Source organism: Phyllobates terribilis, unplaced genomic scaffold (genome assembly GCF_046119375.1).
Source record: "Phyllobates terribilis strain yellow unplaced genomic scaffold, ASM4611937v1 Scaffold_5__5_contigs__length_657084704, whole genome shotgun sequence".
Taxonomy (NCBI): Eukaryota; Metazoa; Chordata; class Amphibia; order Anura; family Dendrobatidae; genus Phyllobates; species Phyllobates terribilis.
In genome coordinates, this window is record NW_027362765.1 from 378,131,248 (window position 1) to 378,153,113 (window position 21,866).

General features: G+C 47.1%; 1 protein-coding gene across 2 annotated transcripts; it reads right to left on the reverse strand.

Moving 5' to 3' along the window:
• Positions 1–319: 319 nt before the first annotated feature.
• Positions 320–20,229, reverse strand: LPCAT3 (lysophosphatidylcholine acyltransferase 3). Of its 2 annotated transcripts, XM_073684835.1 has the most exons (13): positions 20,062–20,229; positions 17,512–17,619; positions 10,890–10,996; positions 10,706–10,799; positions 9,958–9,995; positions 9,356–9,534; positions 9,161–9,269; positions 8,602–8,688; positions 8,345–8,511; positions 7,745–7,892; positions 7,423–7,581; positions 2,834–2,962; positions 320–446 (listed from the first exon to the last, which is right to left on the reverse strand). In XM_073684835.1, the coding sequence occupies exons 1-12, from the start codon at positions 20,153–20,155 to the stop codon at positions 2,846–2,848; spliced, it is 1,407 nt and encodes a 468-aa protein (XP_073540936.1). In that variant the 5' UTR covers positions 20,156–20,229; the 3' UTR covers positions 320–446; positions 2,834–2,845. The 2 variants fall into 2 exon arrangements, with proteins under 2 accessions (XP_073540936.1, XP_073540937.1); XM_073684836.1 differs by lacking the exons at positions 17,512–17,619; positions 20,062–20,229 and adding an exon at positions 14,442–14,605.
• Between the last annotated feature and the right edge of the window lie 1,637 nt (positions 20,230–21,866).

The window sequence follows — 21,866 nt, forward strand, 5'->3', positions numbered from 1 at the left end:
TTTATACCCCTTCCCCACCCCCAGCACTTTTCTTCTTATTTGTTGTATCCAGCGTCCCCGGACCGTCCTAATACAGTGCAATTTTACCATCGGCGGGCGTCCGTCGTCTTAGCTGCCCTGTGACCCAGCGGGCGGGTGTCGGCAGAAGGAGAAAAGTTGGGTGAAAGTCTCCAGCAAACTAAAAAGTTCAAGTAATAGAAAGTCCAAAAATACATACCCCACCCCCTCCCAAGTCGTAGAAAAGTCTATAAAATAACTTTTGGGTGGGGGGGGGGTCCTACATTTCTGTAGGATTATTGGCGCCGGCAACCAGTTTGTATTTAGAAAAAAAAAAAAAAATTATCAGCAATTGTGTCCTTCCTGGCAGTGTGGTGTCCGCTGTACAGATGGGACCAGCATGGAAGGAGGAGGTGTGCTAACCATCGCCACGAGGAGCGACATACAATCTGCAGAGACAGGAAACAACCAGGTCAGTCATTCATTTAAAAGGGGTATTCCCATCTCCAAGACCCTATCCCAATATGTAGCAGGTGTAATAATAATAATAATAATATTAGCAAATACCTCCAGTTAGAAATGTAGTATAGTTCTTCTGATTAGCCATGTCACTTTCCTCATGTGCGGGCATTGTAGGACTTTAGGTATCCATGGTTACGACCACTAGCAACTAGCTAACTATCAGTGGTCGTAACCATGGATACCTAAGGTCCTGCACATGAGGAAAATTACATGATTAATCAGAAGAACTATACTACATTTCTAATTGGAGGTATTTGCTATTATCAGCACAGAACAGGATCTTGGAAGCCTCAGAGCTCAGAAAATAAGTCGCCCTAACAAAAATCTCAGCACATTTTCTGGCAAAGATGAGTGAAGGGATCCGGCTGTGGCATACCGCTCACATATACTGAATGGCCACTTTATTAGAGACGCCGGCCCTTCAACAGGTGGCGTGTCCCCGTGTGGACATTACGAATGTGGCCCCAGAGTGCAGCATAAAGTCCAGTGATTGAAACTAATCCACGAAAAATCTATGACACTCCACATCGTTCTGAGGAAAGGAGTTAGAAGAGTATGAAGAATCATCCTGATGAAAGGGATCAGAGGAGGAGGATGTGCAGGATGATTCTGATAAATGGGTTAGAAGAGGATGTGAGGAATCGTTCTGATGAAAGGGGACAGATGATTATTAGAATGCTTAGGATGAAAAGTTCAGAGGATGTGGAAAACTGTTCTGATAAAAAGGCACAGGAGGATGTGAGGAATCGTTCTGATGAAAAGGGGTCAGAGGAGAATGAAGAGTCGAGCTGATGAAAGGGGACAGAGGAGGATGTGAAGGATGATTCTGATGAAAGAAATCAGAGAAGGACATAAAAAAAACAACAATTCAATTTGGGATTGATCTGAGGAACACAGTCAGGATTTTTAGGATGCTTTGGATGAAAGGATCAGAGGAGGATGTGAAGAATGCTTCTGATGAAAGGGGTTAACAGCGATGTGAAGAATGCTTCTGATGAAAGGGGTTAACAGCGATGTGAAGTATGGTTCTGATGGGACAGAGGAGGAGGTTTAAAATGCTTCAGATAATGAGATCAGAGGAAGATGTGATGAACTGTTCTGATGAAAGGGATCAGAGAAGGATGTAAAGAAACATTCTGATTAAAGGATCGTTTTGATGTCAGAGGAGGATGTAAAGAATGGTTCTCAGGAAAAAAAAAAAAAAAGATAAGGATGATGATGATGTAAAGAATCGTAGTAGTACGTGGTCAGAGGAGGATGTGAAGAATAGTTCTGGTGAACAGCCAGTGCGGGACGGGCAAAACAAACAGCCAGTGCGGGACGGGCAAAACAAACAGCCAGCGCGGGACGGGCAAAACAAACAGCCAGCGCGGGACGGGCAAAACAAACAGCCAGCGCGGGACGGGCAAAACAAACAGCCAGCGCGGGACGGGCAAAACAAACAGCCAGCGCGGGACGGGCAAAACAAACAGCCAGCGCGGGACGGGCAAAACAAACAGCCAGCGCGGGACGGGCAAAACAGCCAGCCAGCGCGGGACGGGCAAAACAAACAGCCAGCGCGGGACGGGCAAAACAAACAGCCAGCGCGGGACGGGCAAAACAAACAGCCAGTGCAGCTGAATGCAGCGCTGGTGTCCAGCCAACATGTCTGACCGTGCAGCTTGTTGGGCCTTCACTGGGACGACTAATATCAGACGGCAGGGTTCAGCGCCATTATTAGTATTATTGTGCAATGAAAACAGAAAGGCGACTCCAAAGAGCAAAAGTTGTATCGCTAATCAGAGGAAGATCATTGTATGGCGAGTTGAATACAAGCTTCTGTTGCGCCGTGCTGCTCGGTGAGAATTTGGCACAAGCGGCAGCAACAGGTGACCTCAGGTGTCAACAGCTGTGTAGGGGGAAGGTCTTCTTTATGGACCATGACCCTTCTCATGGACGGACAACACCTCGACGGTTTTTATTGGGATGAATTGCTGCAGTTCTGACGGCTAAAAGCTCCCACTATAGGGGGTCTCTAATAAAGTGGTCATTCAGGGTACATCTAAATCCGCCAGCGTTGGTGGGAGCTGTGATAGTTGTAATTTCCAGAGGTTTCTTATTTCCAACCTTCAGACTGGACCGGTAGTCACTGAGTCACAGGGGCATAAAGGCATATGCCGGGCATTAGTGGGCAGGGGGTGCATAGTGGGATGGATGCAATGATGGCCGATGTCAGGAGTGATCTGGATTCACACCCGAAGCAGCAGCACGAGCCCTGAGGAAACCTAGAAGGAAGCAGATGAACAGAAGCGGGCGCAAACTCCTGGGCGCTCACCATCGGGCGCTGTCAGTGGGACTTCTGCAGCTTGTCCTTTCTTTGCACCAGGACTTTCCGTAAGTAAGGCAGTGCAAACAGCAGCAATAAGAAGAAGAAGTGGCCTATAAAATAGACCGACATGTACACCTGCCGAGAGATGGAGAAAAATCAATCTGCAGCTTTACACATCCTCAGCATAAATCAGTATCTCTGCTTTATGTCAGTGACCAGAAATCTTCTCATTTACTGACTGCCGGGGCACTGCATGTCACGCAGCCGAGATCAGGACACCTGTAACCACGGCCTGGGTCATTGACAGCAAGCAGGGATCTTTAATATAATAAGGTATTAAAGGGAACCTGACATGTCATTTGTAGCATGTAAACTGTCCCCAGTGCGGCGTTAGTGATACAATATGCATCACTAACATGTTATTTTCATTGAAAACAGCAGGTGCAAAAATCACTTTATATAGTTCTATGGTACCTGCTCGTTTAAAGTGAATTTTGCACCTGCTGTTTTTAATGAAAATAACATGTTAGTGATGCATATTGTATCACTAACGCCGCACTGGGGACAGTTTACATGCTACAAATGACATGTCAGGTTCCCTTTAACCACTTCCCTGAGCCATAACTTATTTTTATTTTTGCATGACAAGTTGTACTTTTGAATGACACTGTTCACTCTACTACAAAATGTACTGAAAAGCGGTGAAAATAAATAATATTCCCCGTGATCTGAAAATACTAAAACGCAATTCTGTCATTGTTTTTTTGTGTTTTATTGGCATTCATTGTGCAGCAATAATAATGGACTGGATTGTCCAAGCTGCTAAGATTACGGCGACACCAAAAGTGCTGTTTTTAATGGTTAAAAAAAATATATATATATTATATATATATATGATAGATAGATAGATAGAAATTTCCTTTTTGACACCATCTACTAAAACCCGCAACATTTTTACTTTTACGCCCATACAGCGAGGGGCTTGTTTTTTTGCATGTTTTTCACACTTAAAGGTTTCAGATCACAAAACAAATGTAACTATTACACAAAGATAACACAATCACAAAATGAGGTTATTAAATGAAGGTCTTTATTATTAAGGGAAAAAGAAATCCAAACCTACAGGGCCCTGTGTGAGAAAGTGATTGCCCCCTAAATCCAATAATTGATGGACCACCCTTAGCAGCAACAACTGCAATCAAGTGTTTGCAATAACTGGCAATGAGTCTTTACAACGCTCTGGAGGAATTTTAGCTGCTCATCTTTCCAAAATTGTTGTAATTCAGCCACATTGGAGGTTTCCGAGCATGAACCGCCTTTTTAAGGTCATGCCACAGCATCTCAATCGGATTAAGGTCAGGACTTTGACTAGGCCACTCCAAAGTCTCAATATTGTTTTTCTCAAGCCATTGAGAGGTGGACTTGCTGGTGTGTTTTGGATCATTGTCCTGCGGCATAACCCAAGTGCTCTTCAGCTTGAGATCACGAACAGATGGCCGGACATTCTCCTTCAGGATTTTCTGGTAGACCGCAGAATTCATGGTTCCATTTTTCACAGGAAGTCTTCCAGGTCCTGAAGCAGTAAAACAGCCCTAGACCATCACATTACCACCACCATATTTTACTGTTTGTATGGTGTTCCTTTTCTGAAATGCTGTGTTACTTCTACGCCAGATGTAATAGGACATACACCTTCCAAAAAGTTCAATTTTTGTCTTCTCAGTCCACAGAGTCCCAAAAATTTTGGCGATTATCAAGATGTTTTCTGGCAAAACTGAGATGAGCCTTTATGTTCTTTTTGCTCAGCAGTGGTTTTTGTCTTGGAACTCTGCCATGCATGCCATTTTTGCCCAGTCTCTTCCTTATGATAGTCATGAACACTGAGCTTAACTGAGGCAAGTGAGGCCTGCGGTTCTTTGGATGTGTGGCGCCCCTGAAGGTTCGGTCGCCACAGGGGTACTGCATCTCTTTAATGAGGTGTAGTATCTCTCCTTCGAGGTAAGGATGGTGTAACTGTCAGGACCGCACCTCTGCACCCAACACTACACCTCTCCCACCTGAGGGGGGGCTTATATGCACAAGGGTGCTGCCCCATCCGGGATAAGTGGAGATGGGGGAACCAAAGATAGGGGGAACCTAGTAGTGGGTGAGGGTGGGGGACACACATTTAGGTTACACTTAATTCATATTTAATAAACAGCCATCTTGGGCTTATGGTCTTTGATTGTGATCTTCATCGCTGATCGTGGCTTTCTGTGTGAACCTGCAGCTGACTGAAGATACACGGTCCTAATAGTCTGGCCTTGAGTCGAGGAGCGGGCAAGAGTTAACGGCTGTCTCTACCCGGTCAAGGTCCCTGCCTAAGAAGGCCTGGAGGGGAGCGGAGGAGTAAAGCTCCGTAGGCAAAAGGATCCCAGGGGGATGCAGACGGAGCGGTATTCGCCACCTGTCCTCACTATTCTGGCCTAGTCAGAGGGAGTCCTGCTGCAAAAGGGGTACCGGCCCCCGATATCTGACTCTGTCACTTCACGTCTTAGTCGGAGAAGCCCAGAGGCTCAGTGGATCCCACAGGTAACGGACGGAACGGAGTTGCCACCCGTACCCTAGTTCTGTGCATAGTCCAGAGGGAGACCCGGCCTTAGTACACGCATCACATACGGACAGGAGAGGACCTAGTGGGAACTTCTAGGAACACTCTGGTGCGGGGTCCTGACCAAAGCACCTGAACTACTCGGAGGTTGTTGGACCCCCGGTTCTGGTGGCCGCAGCGCGCCGTGAGGAGCAGGGAGAAGCCTTGCAGCTGTGCATTCTACCGTGAGTAAAGCTTGGAAGACTACCCCTATGGCCTCCGGTTTCTTATTGCAACACAGCACCACACCACAGCTCCCACTACGATCCCCCATCCTCCTGTTCCTTCTGCCTTGAGGCCCTGCTCCGCCTGTGGGGAGTAGTACCATCTGCTGCTGCCGCTACATCCCGCCTCAGAGGACTGAACGCAGCGCTGGTGGAGGATCACCAGAAACCACAGGTTGCGTAGTCAATAGATCCACTCGAATCGCTGTCACCGTCCCTCCTAGCCCCTTAACTTTTTAATGTGTGACAACCCTGGGCACGGACTGGGCCAAGGCCGCGACTACATCCACCTTGCCTAGTGGCCCGGCTCCGAGTACCCCCCAACTCTCAGGGTGGGCTAGCGAGCGGGGGGGGGAGGCGTCCCCCTGGTCCGACTGACTCGGACGCATTACTACCATCCATCTCTCTCTCTCCTCCACCTGGGCGTCACAGATGTTGCTGTGTACTCTTTTGTGACCTCTTGGATGAGTCCTCGCTGCGCTCTTGGGGTAATTTTAGTCGGCCGGCCACTCCTGGGAAAGTTCACCACTGTTCCATGTTTTCACCATTTATGGATAATGGCACTCATTGTGAGTCGCTGGAGTCCCAAAACTTTAGAAATAGCTTTATAACCTTTTCCAGACTGATAAAGTAATTAAGATCTCTCATTTGTTCTGGAATTTCTTTGGATCACAGCATGAGGTCTAGCTTTTGAGGATCTTTTGGTCTACTTCACTTTGTCAGGCAGGTCCTATTTAAGTGATTTCTTGATTGAGAACAGGTGTGGCAGTAATCAGGCCTGTGTGTGGCTAGGGAAATTGAACTCTGCTTCCCAAAGATGTGATAAACCACAGTTCATTTGTGTTTTAAAGGGGAGGGGGGGGCAATCACTTTTCCACACAGGGCCCTGTAGGTTTGGATTTCTTTTTCCCTTAATAATAAAGGCTTTCATTTAATAACTGCATTTTGTGTTTATTTGTGTTATCTTTGTCTAATATGTAAATTTGTTTTGTAATCTGAAACATTTAAGTGACAAACACGCAAAAGAATAAGAATTCAGTTAAAGAGTGCTGACCTCTCATAACCCGCTCACACCAGTATTAGACATTGTGCACATTTAGTCTGTTTTAGTAAATATTCATATTCCATTTTTCTCATTTTGGTTCCATTCCTCTGTTATTACTCTTGGAAATGTGAGAATAAATTGACAACTGGGTGTTACCATCCACCCCACCGCGGCGCCCCCCCCCTCTTGTCAAATGGGTGTGTTTCTAAATAGTACACACTGATAGTGCACATCTCCGACACTGTACAAACGCCACCAACTGGTAACACCTGGTTGTCAATTTATTTATAAATTCCCAGGAGGAACAACAGAGGAACACGGCCCAATGCAAAATTCTGGAATTATTTTCATGGGGATCACAAGTATTTAGAAAAACAGACATGAAAGAAGGGAGGAGGGGTCACCTATAACGTGGGGTAAAAGCTTTTATGGGAATTATCAGGGGGTGTTTGGGTGTCAGGATCCAGCACCTGTTGGTTCAGAGGAGTCTGATCAACACTTTTAGGGGGTTACAGAAGCCTCAGAATAAAGGGAATCTGCAATAATTATGGCAGCCGTTGCCTTTAGATGACATCTGAACCTGCTGCCTAATGTATGAAGCGCCATCGCTCTGCCCCACCTGCCCCATCGTTGACCGTCTACTCCCATCCCGTTTTACCACCATACTGTGTGAGGGGCAGACGCATTTAATACGTACCTTGAGCCACTTGTCCCAGGTGAAAAGGCAGAACGGCACCAGCGGGTATCCCATAAAGAGCCAGTGGAAGAACTGCTGCACCAAGTATAGCGGAGGGCGCAGCAGAGGCACGGAGCAGATGTGACTGAGTACAGGACTGTCCCTCACCAGCTCCATCGCCTGCAGAGAGGGGGAAGCGTGAGACGGGGGCGTCACATTCACATAACGCACTGCGCCATAATCACTGGCCACATACAGGGAGCGCGGACAGGAGACCGACTCATTCCTGCACTCAGTCGCCTGCCTGCGCTCTTTACCACTGCTCCACTTTCAGGCACCTGACCTTTTTCTCCACTATGACAATCAGGAACTCCAGTGAGAAGCAGACGAGGTATCCGGAGTGCAGACCATGCCATATGGCCAGGAAGAAGAGGGTGGCTCCCTGAGACACGGCCTTGTTACCGAGAAAACGGAGACGCTTAAAAATGTATCTGGAGAAAGGAGAACAAGGAGTTAATGTCACGAACGTTGCAGCGACAGAGACAAAAGAGCAGTGAAATACATCAGATGCAGAAGAGCATTAGAAAAAAAACTGCCACGCTGCACTGATCCAGAGTTATATACAGGATTACCCTCCAGAGCTGTGCTCACAATCCAAAAAGCTTCAGACATCTGACATCATACAGCAGAATAGTGAGTGCAGCTCTGGAGGATAATAGAGGATATGTAATGTATGTACACAGTGACTGCACCAGCAGAATAGTGAGTGCAGCTCTGGAGTATAATACAGGATATAACTCAGGATCAGTAATGTAATGTATGTACACGGTGACTGCACCAGCAGAATAGTGAGTGCAGCTCTGGAGTATAATACAGGATGTAACTCAGGATGAATAAATAATTTCTTCGCCTATACTATCCCTCATACATGGGAGAATCTCACCTTGCCACCCAGTCATTGGTATTAATATTGAAGCTGGCAATGGTTCCTGTGAATAGCGGCGTGGTCTCGAACAGCCAGACCTTCATGTTGGCACAGGCGTCCCACAGCGGTTGGCCGGTTTCATCCTTGCCGTTATATCCGAGACCAGAAAGGATGCAGACGCCCTCCTGTGGAGAGAAGGGGTACATCTCTGATGAGATGCAGAAGATGATACTGGAGAAGCCCTCCCCGCCCCCGTTGTCATTATCCGCACTTACCGTTACCAGCCAGCAGGTGACGTACTTGTACAGTGTAATTTTGCCCCAGATGGTCATGTACACGCAGCGGTACCAGAACGGTTGGTTCTACAAAATCCCAATGGAAAAGAAGATAGGTAAAAATAGTAATAAAGCAAGAGAATGCGGGGACTGGTTAACGCTATGAGGACTTTACCAACCACTTTTTATTACTCCAGTGCACCCAAAATAAAAAAAAATTAAAACATAAATCGCTCTAATAAAGAAATGTAAAAAAATCCTACTATTTTGTGTACGCAGCCCCTGTGCATTTTGTATTTTTATAGTTACAGACTGCAAACAAACCCTGTGTATCCTGATCCTGCTCGTGGAGTGGAGGTGATCATACTATACACTTATCTGTAACCACAGAAACACACAAGACTGCACTGGAGCTGCGGACACAAAACGGTACATTTATAATCGAGGCTATTAGCAAGGATTAGCAAGTTGCCCAATGTTCCAGCCCCGGGTATCGTGCACGGATTGCAGATTTTATCAGAAGTGCCGCCATCCCATGCCGGGCAGGGATAGGCCTTACCGCATACTCGTCTGTCAGGAAGTAGCTGTCGGGCAGGTGGGGGCCGAACACCATGTAGGTGGTGAGGAAGAAGAGGCCGAGGCACAGACGCTTCATCGCTGGCTGGATGCTGCATGGCGGTAGAAATAAAAAGGTGGTCACACTAAGGGCGCCACTCTGGAGTACCCCCGCCACCTCCGATGCGCGTCCTCTCACCTGTTCGGTCTCTCTCCCTCCACATCCGTCAGCTCGCCCGTCACTAACTTCTGGTAGCTGCACATGGAAAACTGAGGTCCGACTAAAAACCCTCCGTAATAATAGGAAAATCCGCAGACCTCCAGCAAGGTGGGTACTCCCGCCACTGCAGAGCGCTGCTGGTCCGGTGACAGCGACGACTGCAGGGAGATAAAAGCTCAGGATTTTAAAGAACGCTCCCGGTAAAGTTAACAACTACTGAGGGGACAGATATTGTGGAGCAAGACACAGGGGACCCCAAAACACCAGAGTGGTGTCCGGCCTCGTTTAAATGGGACGCCGAGGCTTTAAATAAAACTTTGACTCAAGGACCCCTGGAAGTGACTAATGCTCTGCTTTCCAGGACTATATAAACACTGGATTAAATAGCCGGCCCAGAAGACGGCGGGTGTAACCAAAGCAGACCCGCCAGAGACAGGCAACACCCTGGCACAGCGACAGGAGGAGATGCAGAGGGCAGACTAATTGCAGCAATCCTCCTTGGACAGGGAGCGGGGAAATTACAGGTGAAGCACGACCCGGCCGAGAGACAGACGATCCGCAGGATCAGACACGATACAAACCTTGGCTTTACCTCCATCGTAATAATCAAAAGAGAGTCCTGCAAAAGGAAAAGACACGGTCAGCGAGAGCAGGACGGGGGGGTCCGCAAATCACAAGTAGATGACACACTTAGTTAAGTCATTTCTTCCCATTTTCAAGATCTCTTCTTACTTTCAACACATAGAATCTGTATTTACAAGGAAAGACTGAAATCACGACCAGCAGTAAAAGGCTTCCCCGCTGCTATCACAGTGAAGCCACATGTACCCCCGAACTCCACCCCCACTAGATGTGATTGTAGCGAACCCTCTGCACAGAGAAGCATTAGCTTTGTACAGACATTCCTCTAGATGTGATCCTGTACTGATCCTGAGTTACATCCTGTATTATACTCCAGAGCTGCACTCACTATTCTGCAAGCTTCAGAGTTAAAATGCCCCTACATTTACTGCTTGTGCAGCCATCACCACACAGCTTATAATGGTGATTTGCTAATTTGTTAACTTTCACCAGTACAATATTCTTATGAAGTAAAGCCTATTAAACCCAGCAGAACTGTGAATGCAGCTCTGCGGTACCAGTCCAAGATAAGTAAAGTAATGGCTGTGGTAAAACAGATCTGTAGCACTGATGCTAGTTTCTGTTTTGGGCCGCTGTGCTTTTATCCAATCTTGTAACATGCAAATCAAAGCTCCAAGCGAAGGGACATAGGAAGGCAGGAGATCGCTGTGAATGACAGATCCTTCCTGCTCCTATGACAACACTTACCGATCAGCTTGAGGGCAAGAACGCAGTGCGGCATCGTCCACTTGATGTCATAGTTATCCGTGGATGTGTAATAGTAGCCAGACAATAGATAGCCCTGTACACAAAGAGAAGCATCAGATGGTCCAGATCTAGCGCTGCCACCGAGCTCATCTGTAGGGGGCGCAACAAGACCCTTCAAACTTACCATTTGGAAGCAAAAACTGGTGAACACCGCAGTAACCGTCCTCCCCATGAGGCGAAGGATGAGGAAATGCAGCACAATACATAACAAAGAGTGATACAGCTGAGAACCTGAGAGGAGAGAAGACGTATCAGCACGCTGCAATCAAGAACGCCTGTCCATAGGGGACAGTATTATAGTAGTTATATTCTTGTACATAGGAGCAGTATTATAGTAGTTATATTCTTGTACATAGGGGGCAGTATTATAGTAGTTATATTCTTGTACATAGGAGCAGTATTATAGTAGTTATATTCTTGTATATAGGAGCAGTATTATAGTAGTTATATTCTTGTACATAGGAGCAGTATTATAGTAGTTATATTCTTGTACATAGGGGGCAGTATTATAGTAGTTATATTCTTGTACATAGGGGGCAGTATTATAGTAGTTATATTCTTGTACATAGGGGACAGTATTATAGTAGTTATATTCTTGTACATAGGGGACAGTATTATAGTAGTTATATTCCTGTACATAGGGGCAGTATTATAGTAGTTATATTCTTGTACATAGAGGGCAGTATTATAGTAGTTATATTCTTGTACTCAGGGAGCAGTATTATAGTAGTTATATTCTTGTACTCAGGGAGCAGTATTATAGTAGTTATATTCTTGTACATAGGAGCAGTATTATAGTAGTTATAATCTTGTACATAGGAGCAGTATTATAGTAGTTATATTCTTGTACATAGGGGGCAGTATTATAGTAGTTATATTCTTGTACATAGGGGGCAGTATTATAGTAGTTATATTCTTGTACATAGGGGACAGTATTATAGTAGTTATATTCCTGTACATAGGGGCAGTATTATAGTAGTTATATTCTTGTACATAGAGGGCAGTATTATAGTAGTTATATTCTTGTACATAGGGGGCAGTATTATAGTAGTTATAATCTTGTACATAGGAGCAGTATTATAGTAGTTATATTCTTGTACATAGGAGCAGTATTATAGTAGTTATATTCTTGTACATAGGGAGCAGTATTATAGTAGTTATATTCTTGTACATAGGGGCAGTATTATAGTAGTTATATTCTTGTACATAGGGGGCTGTATTATAGTAGTTATATTCTTGTACATAGACGGCAGTATTATAGTAGTTATATTCTTGTACATAGGGGGCAGTATTATAGTAGTTATATTCTTGTACATAGGGGACAGTATTATAGTAGTTATATTCTTGTACATAGGGGACAGTATTATAGTAGTTATATTCCTGTACATAGGGGCAGTATTATAGTAGTTATATTCTTGTACATAGACGGCAGTATTATAGTAGTTATATTCTTGTACATAGGGGGCAGTATTATAGTAGTTATATTCTTGTACATAGGGGGCAGTATTATAGTAGTTATAATCTTGTACATAGGAGCAGTATTATAGTAGTTATATTCTTGTACATAGGGAGCAGTATTATAGTAGTTATATTCTTGTACATAGGGGCAGTATTATAGTAGTTATATTCTTGTGAATAGGGGGCAGTATTATAGTAGTTATATTCTTGTACATAGGGGGCAGTATTATAGTAGTTATATTCTTGTACATAGGGGGCAGTATTATAGTAGTTATATTCTTGTACATAGGGGGCAGTATTATAGTAGTTATATTCTTGTACATAGGAGCAGTATTATAGTAGTTATATTCTTGTACATAGGAGCAGTATTATAGTAGTTATATTCTTGTACATAGGGGGCTGTATTATAGTAGTTATATTCTTGTACATAGGGGGCAGTATTATAGTAGTTATATTCTTGTACATAGGAGCAGTATTCTAGTAGTTATATTCTTGTGAATAGAGGGCAGTATTATAGTAGTTATATTCTTGTACATAGGAGCAGTATTATAGTAGTTATATTCTTGTACATAGAGGGCAGTATTATAGTAGTTATATTCTTGTGAATAGGGGGCAGTATTATAGTAGTTATATTCTTGTACATAGGGGGCAGTATTATAGTAGTTATATTCTTGTACATAGGAGCAGTATTATAGTAGTTATATTCTTGTACATAGAGGGCAGTATTATAGTAGTTATATTCTTGTGAATAGGGGGCAGTATTATAGTAGTTATATTCTTGTGAATAGGTGGCAGTATTATAGTAGTTATATTCTTGTACATAGGAGCAGTATTATAGTAGTTATATTCTTGTGAATAGAGGGCAGTATTATAGTAGTTATATTCTTGTACATAGGAGCAGTATTATAGTAGTTATATTCTTGTACATAGAGGGCAGTATTATAGTAGTTATATTCTTGTGAATAGGGGGCAGTATTATAGTAGTTATATTCTTGTGAATAGGTGGCAGTATTATAGTAGTTATATTCTTGTACATAGGAGCAGTATTATAGTAGTTATATTCTTGTGAATAGAGGGCAGTATTATAGTAGTTATATTCTTGTACATAGGAGCAGTATTATAGTAGTTATATTCTTGTACATAGAGGGCAGTATTATAGTAGTTATATTCTTGTGAATAGGGGGCAGTATTATAGTAGTTATATTCTTGTACATAGGAGCAGTATTATAGTAGTTATATTCTTGTACATAGAGGGCAGTATTATAGTAGTTATATTCTTGTGAATAGGGGGCAGTATTATAGTAGTTATATTCTTGTACATAGGGGGCAGTATTATAGTAGTTATATTCTTGTACATAGAGGGCAGTATTATAGTAGTTATATTCTTGTGAATAGGGGGCAGTATTATAGTAGTTATATTCTTGTACATAGGGGGCAGTATTATAGTAGTTATATTCTTGTACATAGGGGCAGTATTATAGTAGTTATATTCTTGTACATAGGAGTAGTATTATAGTAGTTATTTTCTTGTACATAGGAGCAGTATTATAGTAGTTATATTCTTGTACATAAGAGCAGTATTATAGTAGTTATATTCTTGTACATAAGAGCAGTATTATAGTAGTTATATTCTTGTACATAAGAGCAGTATTACAGTAGTTATATTCTTGTACATAGTAGCAGTATTATAGTAGTTATATTCTTGTACATAGGGGGCTGTATTATAGTAGTTATATTCTTGTACATAGGGGGCAGTATTATACTAGTTATATTCTTATACATAGGGGCAGTATTATACTAGTTATATTCTTGTACATAGGAGCAGTATTATAGTAGTTATATTCTTGTACATAGGGGGCAGTATTATACTAGTTATATTCTTATACATAGGGGCAGTATTATTTATCATAATTGTTCTACCAGGTTTGTATCATGACACATAATAAATCTGTATACAGCTGATAAAAGCAAACCCTTGTTGGTGTTAATTATAAATGACCTTCCCCATCACTATGGCGTTAACCAGTAACCAGATAGACTGGTTCAGAGTAAATACATTGATCTGTTGATCTCCAGGACGTCCCGATCGCTCCCCGCCCTCAGCTTTGCCGTCCGTCCACCACTCACAAGTGGAGATTAGTTGCTGAAGTCTCATTCACCTGAATAGGTTTACATTAATCTATAGACTTGCTGCACATTCAGCCCCAATACCACTTACAGAAACAGGCAGGTGTGAACGTGGCCCTAAGGAACAGCAGAGGTCGTTCCTCTGACCTTGGCCACATAAATCCCAAGAATGTGTCTCAGACGAGGCTGCACTATACATTACAGCCCGGGCTGACACTTCCGCCTTCTGATTTCCTGATAGAACTGTATAAACTGCAGATAAGACGTCTCGTCCTGACACGAGGCATCTGGGCGCTGGCAGCAGACACGTGTGCCAGCAGATCAGGGTGCGCCCACAGCTCCCACAGAAACTCAATCATATTCTCCACCAGGGCTAATAATCGCCTTACGACTGACGCAAAACCCCGGAGGAATAAGCCTAAAGCCATCAGCGGGATGCTGCGCACCTTAAAGGGACAGTGCACTAAACACTTCTTCTAAACATTGCACAGTGATACATTTAACAACTTTCTTATCTGGCGTTTTTATTCCTCACTATATCTGCTTGCTGTCAGTCAATGGGAACACTCAGACACTTATTAGAGGCTAGAAACCTTATCTTACAACTGTAGAAGTTTTGATACAGTGTATCAGTGCAGAGTCTACACTTAGATTAGGAATTCCTGATGAGGGTCAGAGTTCACACAGGGTAAGTGGAGGGGGGGGGGGAATAGCTACCTAATACTGAATTTAATTTGCATGCAAGAATCGCTCGGTGCCTTCCTGCGGTCTTGTGGATGTCCGCCACTTATCGCGCGGCCTCCGGTTTGGTGGTCTTGAGAAGCAGGACGTCAATTCTATCTTTGCAGACTTTCCCGTTTGCAATGCACAAGGCGAAATGTGCAAAGAAAGCCACAAAATCTGCGTCAAGATTGCAACATGTGAATTCACAGGAGCTCAGCAGAAAGTCACAGGACCCTGGTACAGCGATAGTCCATGTCCGCGGGACGAAAACACGGAAAAAACTGCGACAAACCGGGTGCAACGTCATTCCGGCATCGCGCCAGAAGAGGCGGCAGGGATGCCACAGGTAGGGTCGCCGGGCTTTGGAGTACAGACGTGGTTTCTGGACCACGGTCCTGCGAATCTTACCGCTCAGTCCTAGAATTCCCCCCAGAGCACCGTACACACGTAGAAGATTGATCTACCCACCGCATAATCTGCATGTGACGATTTTTTCCCATAATGCATTGCAAAGAGGACTAATTGATATGTTGCAAATTGACTGCACCGCAAGTCATTATGCAAGGAGAACATGTCTGCTAAGTGTAGATGCTTTGTAAAATCTCACATATGCACATGCTGCGGATTTTTCCGCAGCGTTTATGCTGCGTACAAAAATCCGCAGCATGTCATTTAATTTTGCGGTAGCGCAGCGGAACTCCCGCCATTGACTTGCATTGAAACGCACAGAAACTGCGACTGTACATTTTTACAAGCGGCTTCTATGCGTCTCTATGTGCGTATGGTACCCAGTTCTGGAGGAGTGAAGACTCTCATCCAGACCTGGGTACCATTGTACCTGTAAAAAAAGAATAAAATAACAAATAAATTTTATACTCACCTTTCCAAAGGCTTTTCTCTGAATGCCAGCAGCGCTGAAGGACCTTCGGTGACGTCACAGTCATGTGACCGCAGGCCCTTCACCGCTCTGTCTCGCGATATGCCGGCAACCAGCCAGGAAGCAGCGCTGCAGTCACACCGGGGCCTCGGGGGGTGAGTATAGCTTTATTTGTTTTATTTTTTACGGTCACACTATATAAATCCATGCTGTTTGCTGTTTGCATGGATTTATACAGTGTGACCTAGTTGTCAAGCACTTTCCAAGTGATGCTATCGCCTGGAAAGCGCTTGTCAGTCCGCATGCGGATCCGCATGTATTCTGCAGGAAAAACACATGTACAATCTACATGCGTTTTTTCTGCCAGGGAGATGCAGAAATGCTGCAGAAATTTTCTGCTTCATTTCTGCATCGTGGGCACATAGCCTAAAAATCCACAACGTCCATTCACAGACTGGTAATATAAAATGCAACTCGGGTCAATTTCCGCTGAGGATTTTTTCCACGATGAGTTTTCAGTGAGATTTTTACGCTGTTTTTTTTTTTTTTTTTTTTTTTTTTTTAAAAATGCTAGAAACCTAAATTTTACTTAATGGGAGCAGAAAATCAAAAACTCACCAGAAGCTCATTGTGGGAACGTGGCCCCAGGATGAAGTTTGGGAATACGACATCTCAAGAAATATAGGAAAAAAAAGCGTGCGACAAATCCCTCCAAACGTGTATTCACATGGAGCGGTGCCGAGGGGTGTAAACTGCTGGGTGACATCCTGACAATGTGCCGGCTCACATAAAATGCCTCATCATGGAGGTGCAGGAGGTTATTTATTTTTAAATAATTTAGGAGGGTCTTTTTTTTTTTTTTCCGAAAAATATGCAAAATGTTCTAAAGCCACCGGCAAGAAAAGGTATAAGACGAGGGCTTCAGACGCCAGTTAGGGAAAAGGTTGTTTACGCAGATTCTTACACGAAGGTTCAGGGGTCATTTACGGTGTTACCAGTGGACACTCAGGCTGGCGCTGTGCCCGCGCATCAGTAGATAAGCCTATTAGTCCTATCTCCCAGCCTAGTGAACATTACCCTCATCATCTCCATTACACTCACAATCCCCTGTAATCTACGCAGCGCGGACTCCAGTCCGACACATTTAACTGCACTGATACACTATAACAAAAATAAGAAAAAATAGACACATAAGTGTGTGATACATTTGTAACAACTCTTCAGTTGTCTGAAGTCTCAGCTCCGTCCTCGGGGCGTAAAGACGTCTGTTCCCATTCACTGACAGCAAGCAGAGCCTGTTATTACAGGATGATTAAAGGGGAAGTCCAGGATGAAATGGAAAGTGAGAGAAGCCGGATGAGTCTAGACGGGACCGCAAGTATCTGAGTCAGCGGTCGCATAGAATAACTGCAGACTTCTCAGTTGTGGCCCCGACGACCCCTTTAAGCTTTATTTGCCCAAAACTCTAAAAGAACATTAAGCCAGCGGCTGCGGACAAGGGATATCTGCTCCACCGCCAGTCCCCCCTCGTCGTCGTCTTCACCCCGTGACGCTGACATACCAAAATTAAAGTATGCGATGCAGAGTCCGGTCACCGTGTTGAACAGATGGATGTGAGACGGCTGCTTCTTAAAAAGGAAGTATCTCTGGAATAAGGCCAAGGGGTAACCTGAGGAAAGAGGAAGAAACAGAGGTGGAACGCTGGGCACAGCAGAGTGTGAGACGGGACGGGCGGGAGGTGGCAGGGAGATGCCCTTCTTTGTGGTCCCTGGACACTACTCTGCCCCCTACAGGTGCAGACCAGTAATGCTGGACCCAGCAGAATATACACTGGAAGGCAAGGAGGTGGCGGTGGCGGGGGGTGGGATGCCCACTCTCCATGCCTCCCAGACTCTGTCCGGGAGGTGACGGTGCCCTTCTGTGAGACCCCTGGACATGACTCTGCCCCCTACATTAGCAGTAGCGCTGTGCCGTGAATGTGACACATGGACACACGTGACTACAGGGGGCAGTCAGGAGGTGGCGGGGTGGATGCCAGCTCTTCATGCCCCCCCAGCCTTTGTCCAGGAGGTGGCGGTGCCCGGGGATGCCCTTCTGTGAGACCCTGGATGCGACTGTCCCCTACAGGTGCAGACCAGTAACGCTGGACCCAGCAGAATATACACTGGAAGGCAAGGAGGTGGCGGTGCCGGGGGGGGGGGGGGGGGGGGGATGCCAACTCTCCATGCCCCCCAGACTCTGTCCGGGAGATGCCCTTCTGTGAGACCCCTGGACGTGACTCTGCCCCATACAGGTGCAGTAAAGCGTAGCCATGAATGTGACACATTTCACTACAGGGGGGGGGGGGGGGGGAGCGGTCAGGAGGTGATGGTGCTGGGGGGGGGGGGGGGGGATGCCTGCTCTTCGTGCCCCCCAGCCTCTGTCCAGGAGGTGGCGGTGCCCGGGGGGAGGCCGCTCTTCGTGCCCCCCAGCCTCTGTCCAGGAGGTGGCGGTGCCCGGGGGGAGGCCGCTCTTCGTGCCCCCCAGCCTCTGTCCAGGAGGTGGCGGTGCCCGGGGGGAGGCCGCTCTTCGTGCCCCCCAGCCTCTGTCCAGGAGGTGGCGGTGCCCGGGGGGAGGCCGCTCTTCGTGCCCCCCAGCCTCTGTCCAGGAGGTGGCGGTGCCCGGGGGGAGGCCGCTCTTCGTGCCCCCCAGCCTCTGTCCAGGAGGTGGCGGTGCCCGGGGGGAGGCCGCTCTTCGTGCCCCCCAGCCTCTGTCCAGGAGGTGGCGGTGCCCGGGGGGAGGCCGCTCTTCGTGCCCCCCAGCCTCTGTCCAGGAGGTGGCGGTGCCCGGGGGGAGGCCGCTCTTCGTGCCCCCCAGCCTCTGTCCAGGAGGTGGCGGTGCCCGGGGGGAGGCCGCTCTTCGTGCCCCCCAGCCTCTGTCCAGGAGGTGGCGGTGCCCGGGGGGAGGCCGCTCTTCGTGCCCCCCAGCCTCTGTCCAGGAGGTGGCGGTGCCCGGGGGGAGGCCGCTCTTCGTGCCCCCCAGCCTCTGTCCAGGAGGTGGCGGTGCCCGGGGGGAGGCCGCTCTTCGTGCCCCCCAGCCTCTGTCCAGGAGGTGGTGGTGCCCGGGAGAGCCGCTCTTCGTGCCCCCCAGCTTCTGTCCAGGAGGTGGCGGTGTCGGGGCAGGCCGCTCTTCATGCCCCCCAGCCTCTGACAGGTGGCGGTGCCTGGGGATGCCGCTCTTCATGCCCCCCAGCCTCTGTCCAGGAGGTGGGGGTGGCGGGGGATGCCGCTCTTCATGCTCCCCAGCCTCCGTTCGGCAGGTGGCGGTGCCCGGGCCGGCCACTCTTCGTGCCCCCCAGCCTCAGTCCGGCAGGTGGCGGTGCCTGGGGGAGGCCGCTCTTCGTGCCCCCCAGCCTCAGTCCGGCAGGTGGTGGTGCTCAGGATGCCGCTCTTCGTGCCCCCCAGCCTCTGTCCAGGAGGTGGTGGTGCCCGGGGGGAGGCCGCTCTTCGTGCCCCCCAGCCTCTGTCCAGGAGGTGGCGGTGCCCGGGGGAGTCCGCTCTTCGTGCCCCCCAACCTCAGTCCGGCAGGTGGCGGTGCCCGGGGGAGGCTGCTCTTCGTGCCCCCCAGCCTCAGTCCGGCAAGTGGCGGTGCCCGGGGGAGTCCGCTCTTCGTGCCCCCGGCCTCAGTCCGGCAGGTGGCGGTGCCCGGGGGAGGCTGCTCTTCGTGCCCCCCAGCCTCAGTCCGGCAGGTGGCGGTGCCCGGGGCAGGCCGCTCTTCGTGCCCCCCAGCCTCAGTCCGGCAGGTGGCGGTGCCCGGGCAGGCAGCTCTTCGTGCCCCCAGCCTCAGTCCGGCAGGTGGCGGTGCCCGGAGCAGGCCGCTCTTCGTGCCCCCCAGCCTCTGTCCGGCAGGTGCACACAGTCACCCCCTTCCTCCTGTCTGATCCTCACATCATGGAGGCACCAGCCCTGGAATCATGTCCCTCCTGAGCCTCCATATTTCTCAGCCCTCCTCCCTGTGCCCCCCCCATCACACACCACCTGTAGCATCTCCCCCCCCCACCAGACACCCAGCGTCACCCTTCAAGGGACTCTCCATATCTAACCCCCCCCGTAAACTTCTGCAGCCCCCTCACCGCTTAAGATAGAAAGGATAAGTCTCAGCGCCGCTTCCGAAGCCCCCAGCGCCTCGGCCGCCCCGTGCAGCAAAGACCCCGAGGCCGCCGCCATCTTCGTGCTCCCTGCCGGCCCTGACTGGACCGAGCAACAGCCCCTATAAATAAGCCACGCCCAAAGAGGAGGCGACCCGCGACTCTCCACGCCCCTTCCGGCTACGATTGGCTGTACAGACATGAGGAGTGTTGTGGGGGCGTGGCTTCTGTGGTGGTTATTACACAGTCAATGTCACCAGAGGGCGGGGCTCTGACTGTAGTAGCGTGACAATGGGCGTGGCCGGGCGCTGATTGGACGCGTCAGGAGATGGGGGTTACTAGCGGTCACTGTGGCGCGAGGGGGACAAGGGTCACGTGATGTCACATGTAGGGGAAAGGTCAGGTGATTTCAGCACCTGTGTATGATAAAGGTTATTGTACAGCTCCCAGAATCAGTGCAGCATCATCCCTGGGGGAAAATGACATTTTTGCACTTTTTTTTACCCTAAAGTCTTAACTTTCTCTTTCTCCATGGGAGGATTTTGTAGTTTTATTGATACCTTTTTTGGGGACATATGATGGTTTTATCCATTTTTGTTGCATTTTTTATGCAGTTTGGACTGAAAAAAATGACAATTCTGGCTTTTCGATTACTTTTTTTCCTTTACCGCGTTTACTTCGCCCCACGAAAAACAAGACTCCGTGCAGCTCCATTGATGGAAAAGTAAAAACGTTATGAGTGTCTGAAAATGGCGACACAATTTTGTTTTCGCCACTTAAATAAAAAGAGAAGAGAAAAACAACGAAAGCACAAAAGTGAACAATTGCCTGGTCCTGAAGGGGTTAAAGGAGCTGCAGTAATTCCTGGCCTGTCATGATTGTATCTTGCATATGACTACACTGGCCCATATTCATCCTATGTCCGACCTGTGGGTTCTGGAGGAAGACGGAAGCCTTTTCTTAAAAAGACAAACATTCAAGCCCGACTATGTTTTGCCAAAACTCCCATCATGTCTGCCAAAGGCATGCGGGAAAGGTGTTATGTCTGTTGAGAGCAAGGGGAAACTTTTTGGCCAGGATTCCAAAAGGTACAATGCTGACACTGTACATCACCACAAGAGCACCATCCCCACAATGAGGCATGGTGGAGGCAGCATTGTGCTTTGGGGCTGTTTGTCAGCAGCTGTAACTGGGGCTTTAGTGAAGGTGGAGGGAATTATGAATAGTTCAAATATCAGTCAATTTTGCAACAAAAAAACTGCCAGAAATTTAAAAGCGACTTCACCAAAAAGGAACCTGTCAGATCAGATAATGCGATGAACCTGCAGATATAGGGTTAATCTGTAGGCTAATAGTGATATGAAGGTGCCTGGCACCCAGGGGAATATGGACTTTATTTCTCCTTGGTGCCGCCGGCTTTCAGTTATAGAGGCGTGCTGAGTGTTGATTACTGAAAGCCGGCGGCACCAAGGAGGAATAAAGTTAATTTTTTCCCAGTGCCGCAGGCGGGCAATTTTCTTATGCTATAAAACCATTATATAACCTGAGAGGTTCCATTAAGGGTGTGAATATTTATGCAACCACATTATTTTAGTTCTTTATTTTTCTTATTTCACCCAAAAAGATTTCAGGGTTTTTTTTACACTTGGATTGTACAGATTATGAGTGACTTTATAGGTGCAAAAAGTTTTGAGAAAATTCTTCTTGGCATGATTTTTTATTTACATGACAAGAGCCTGGTATTTTAATAGAGGTTTATAGACTTTATAAATAAACTGTATTTAGGGGTA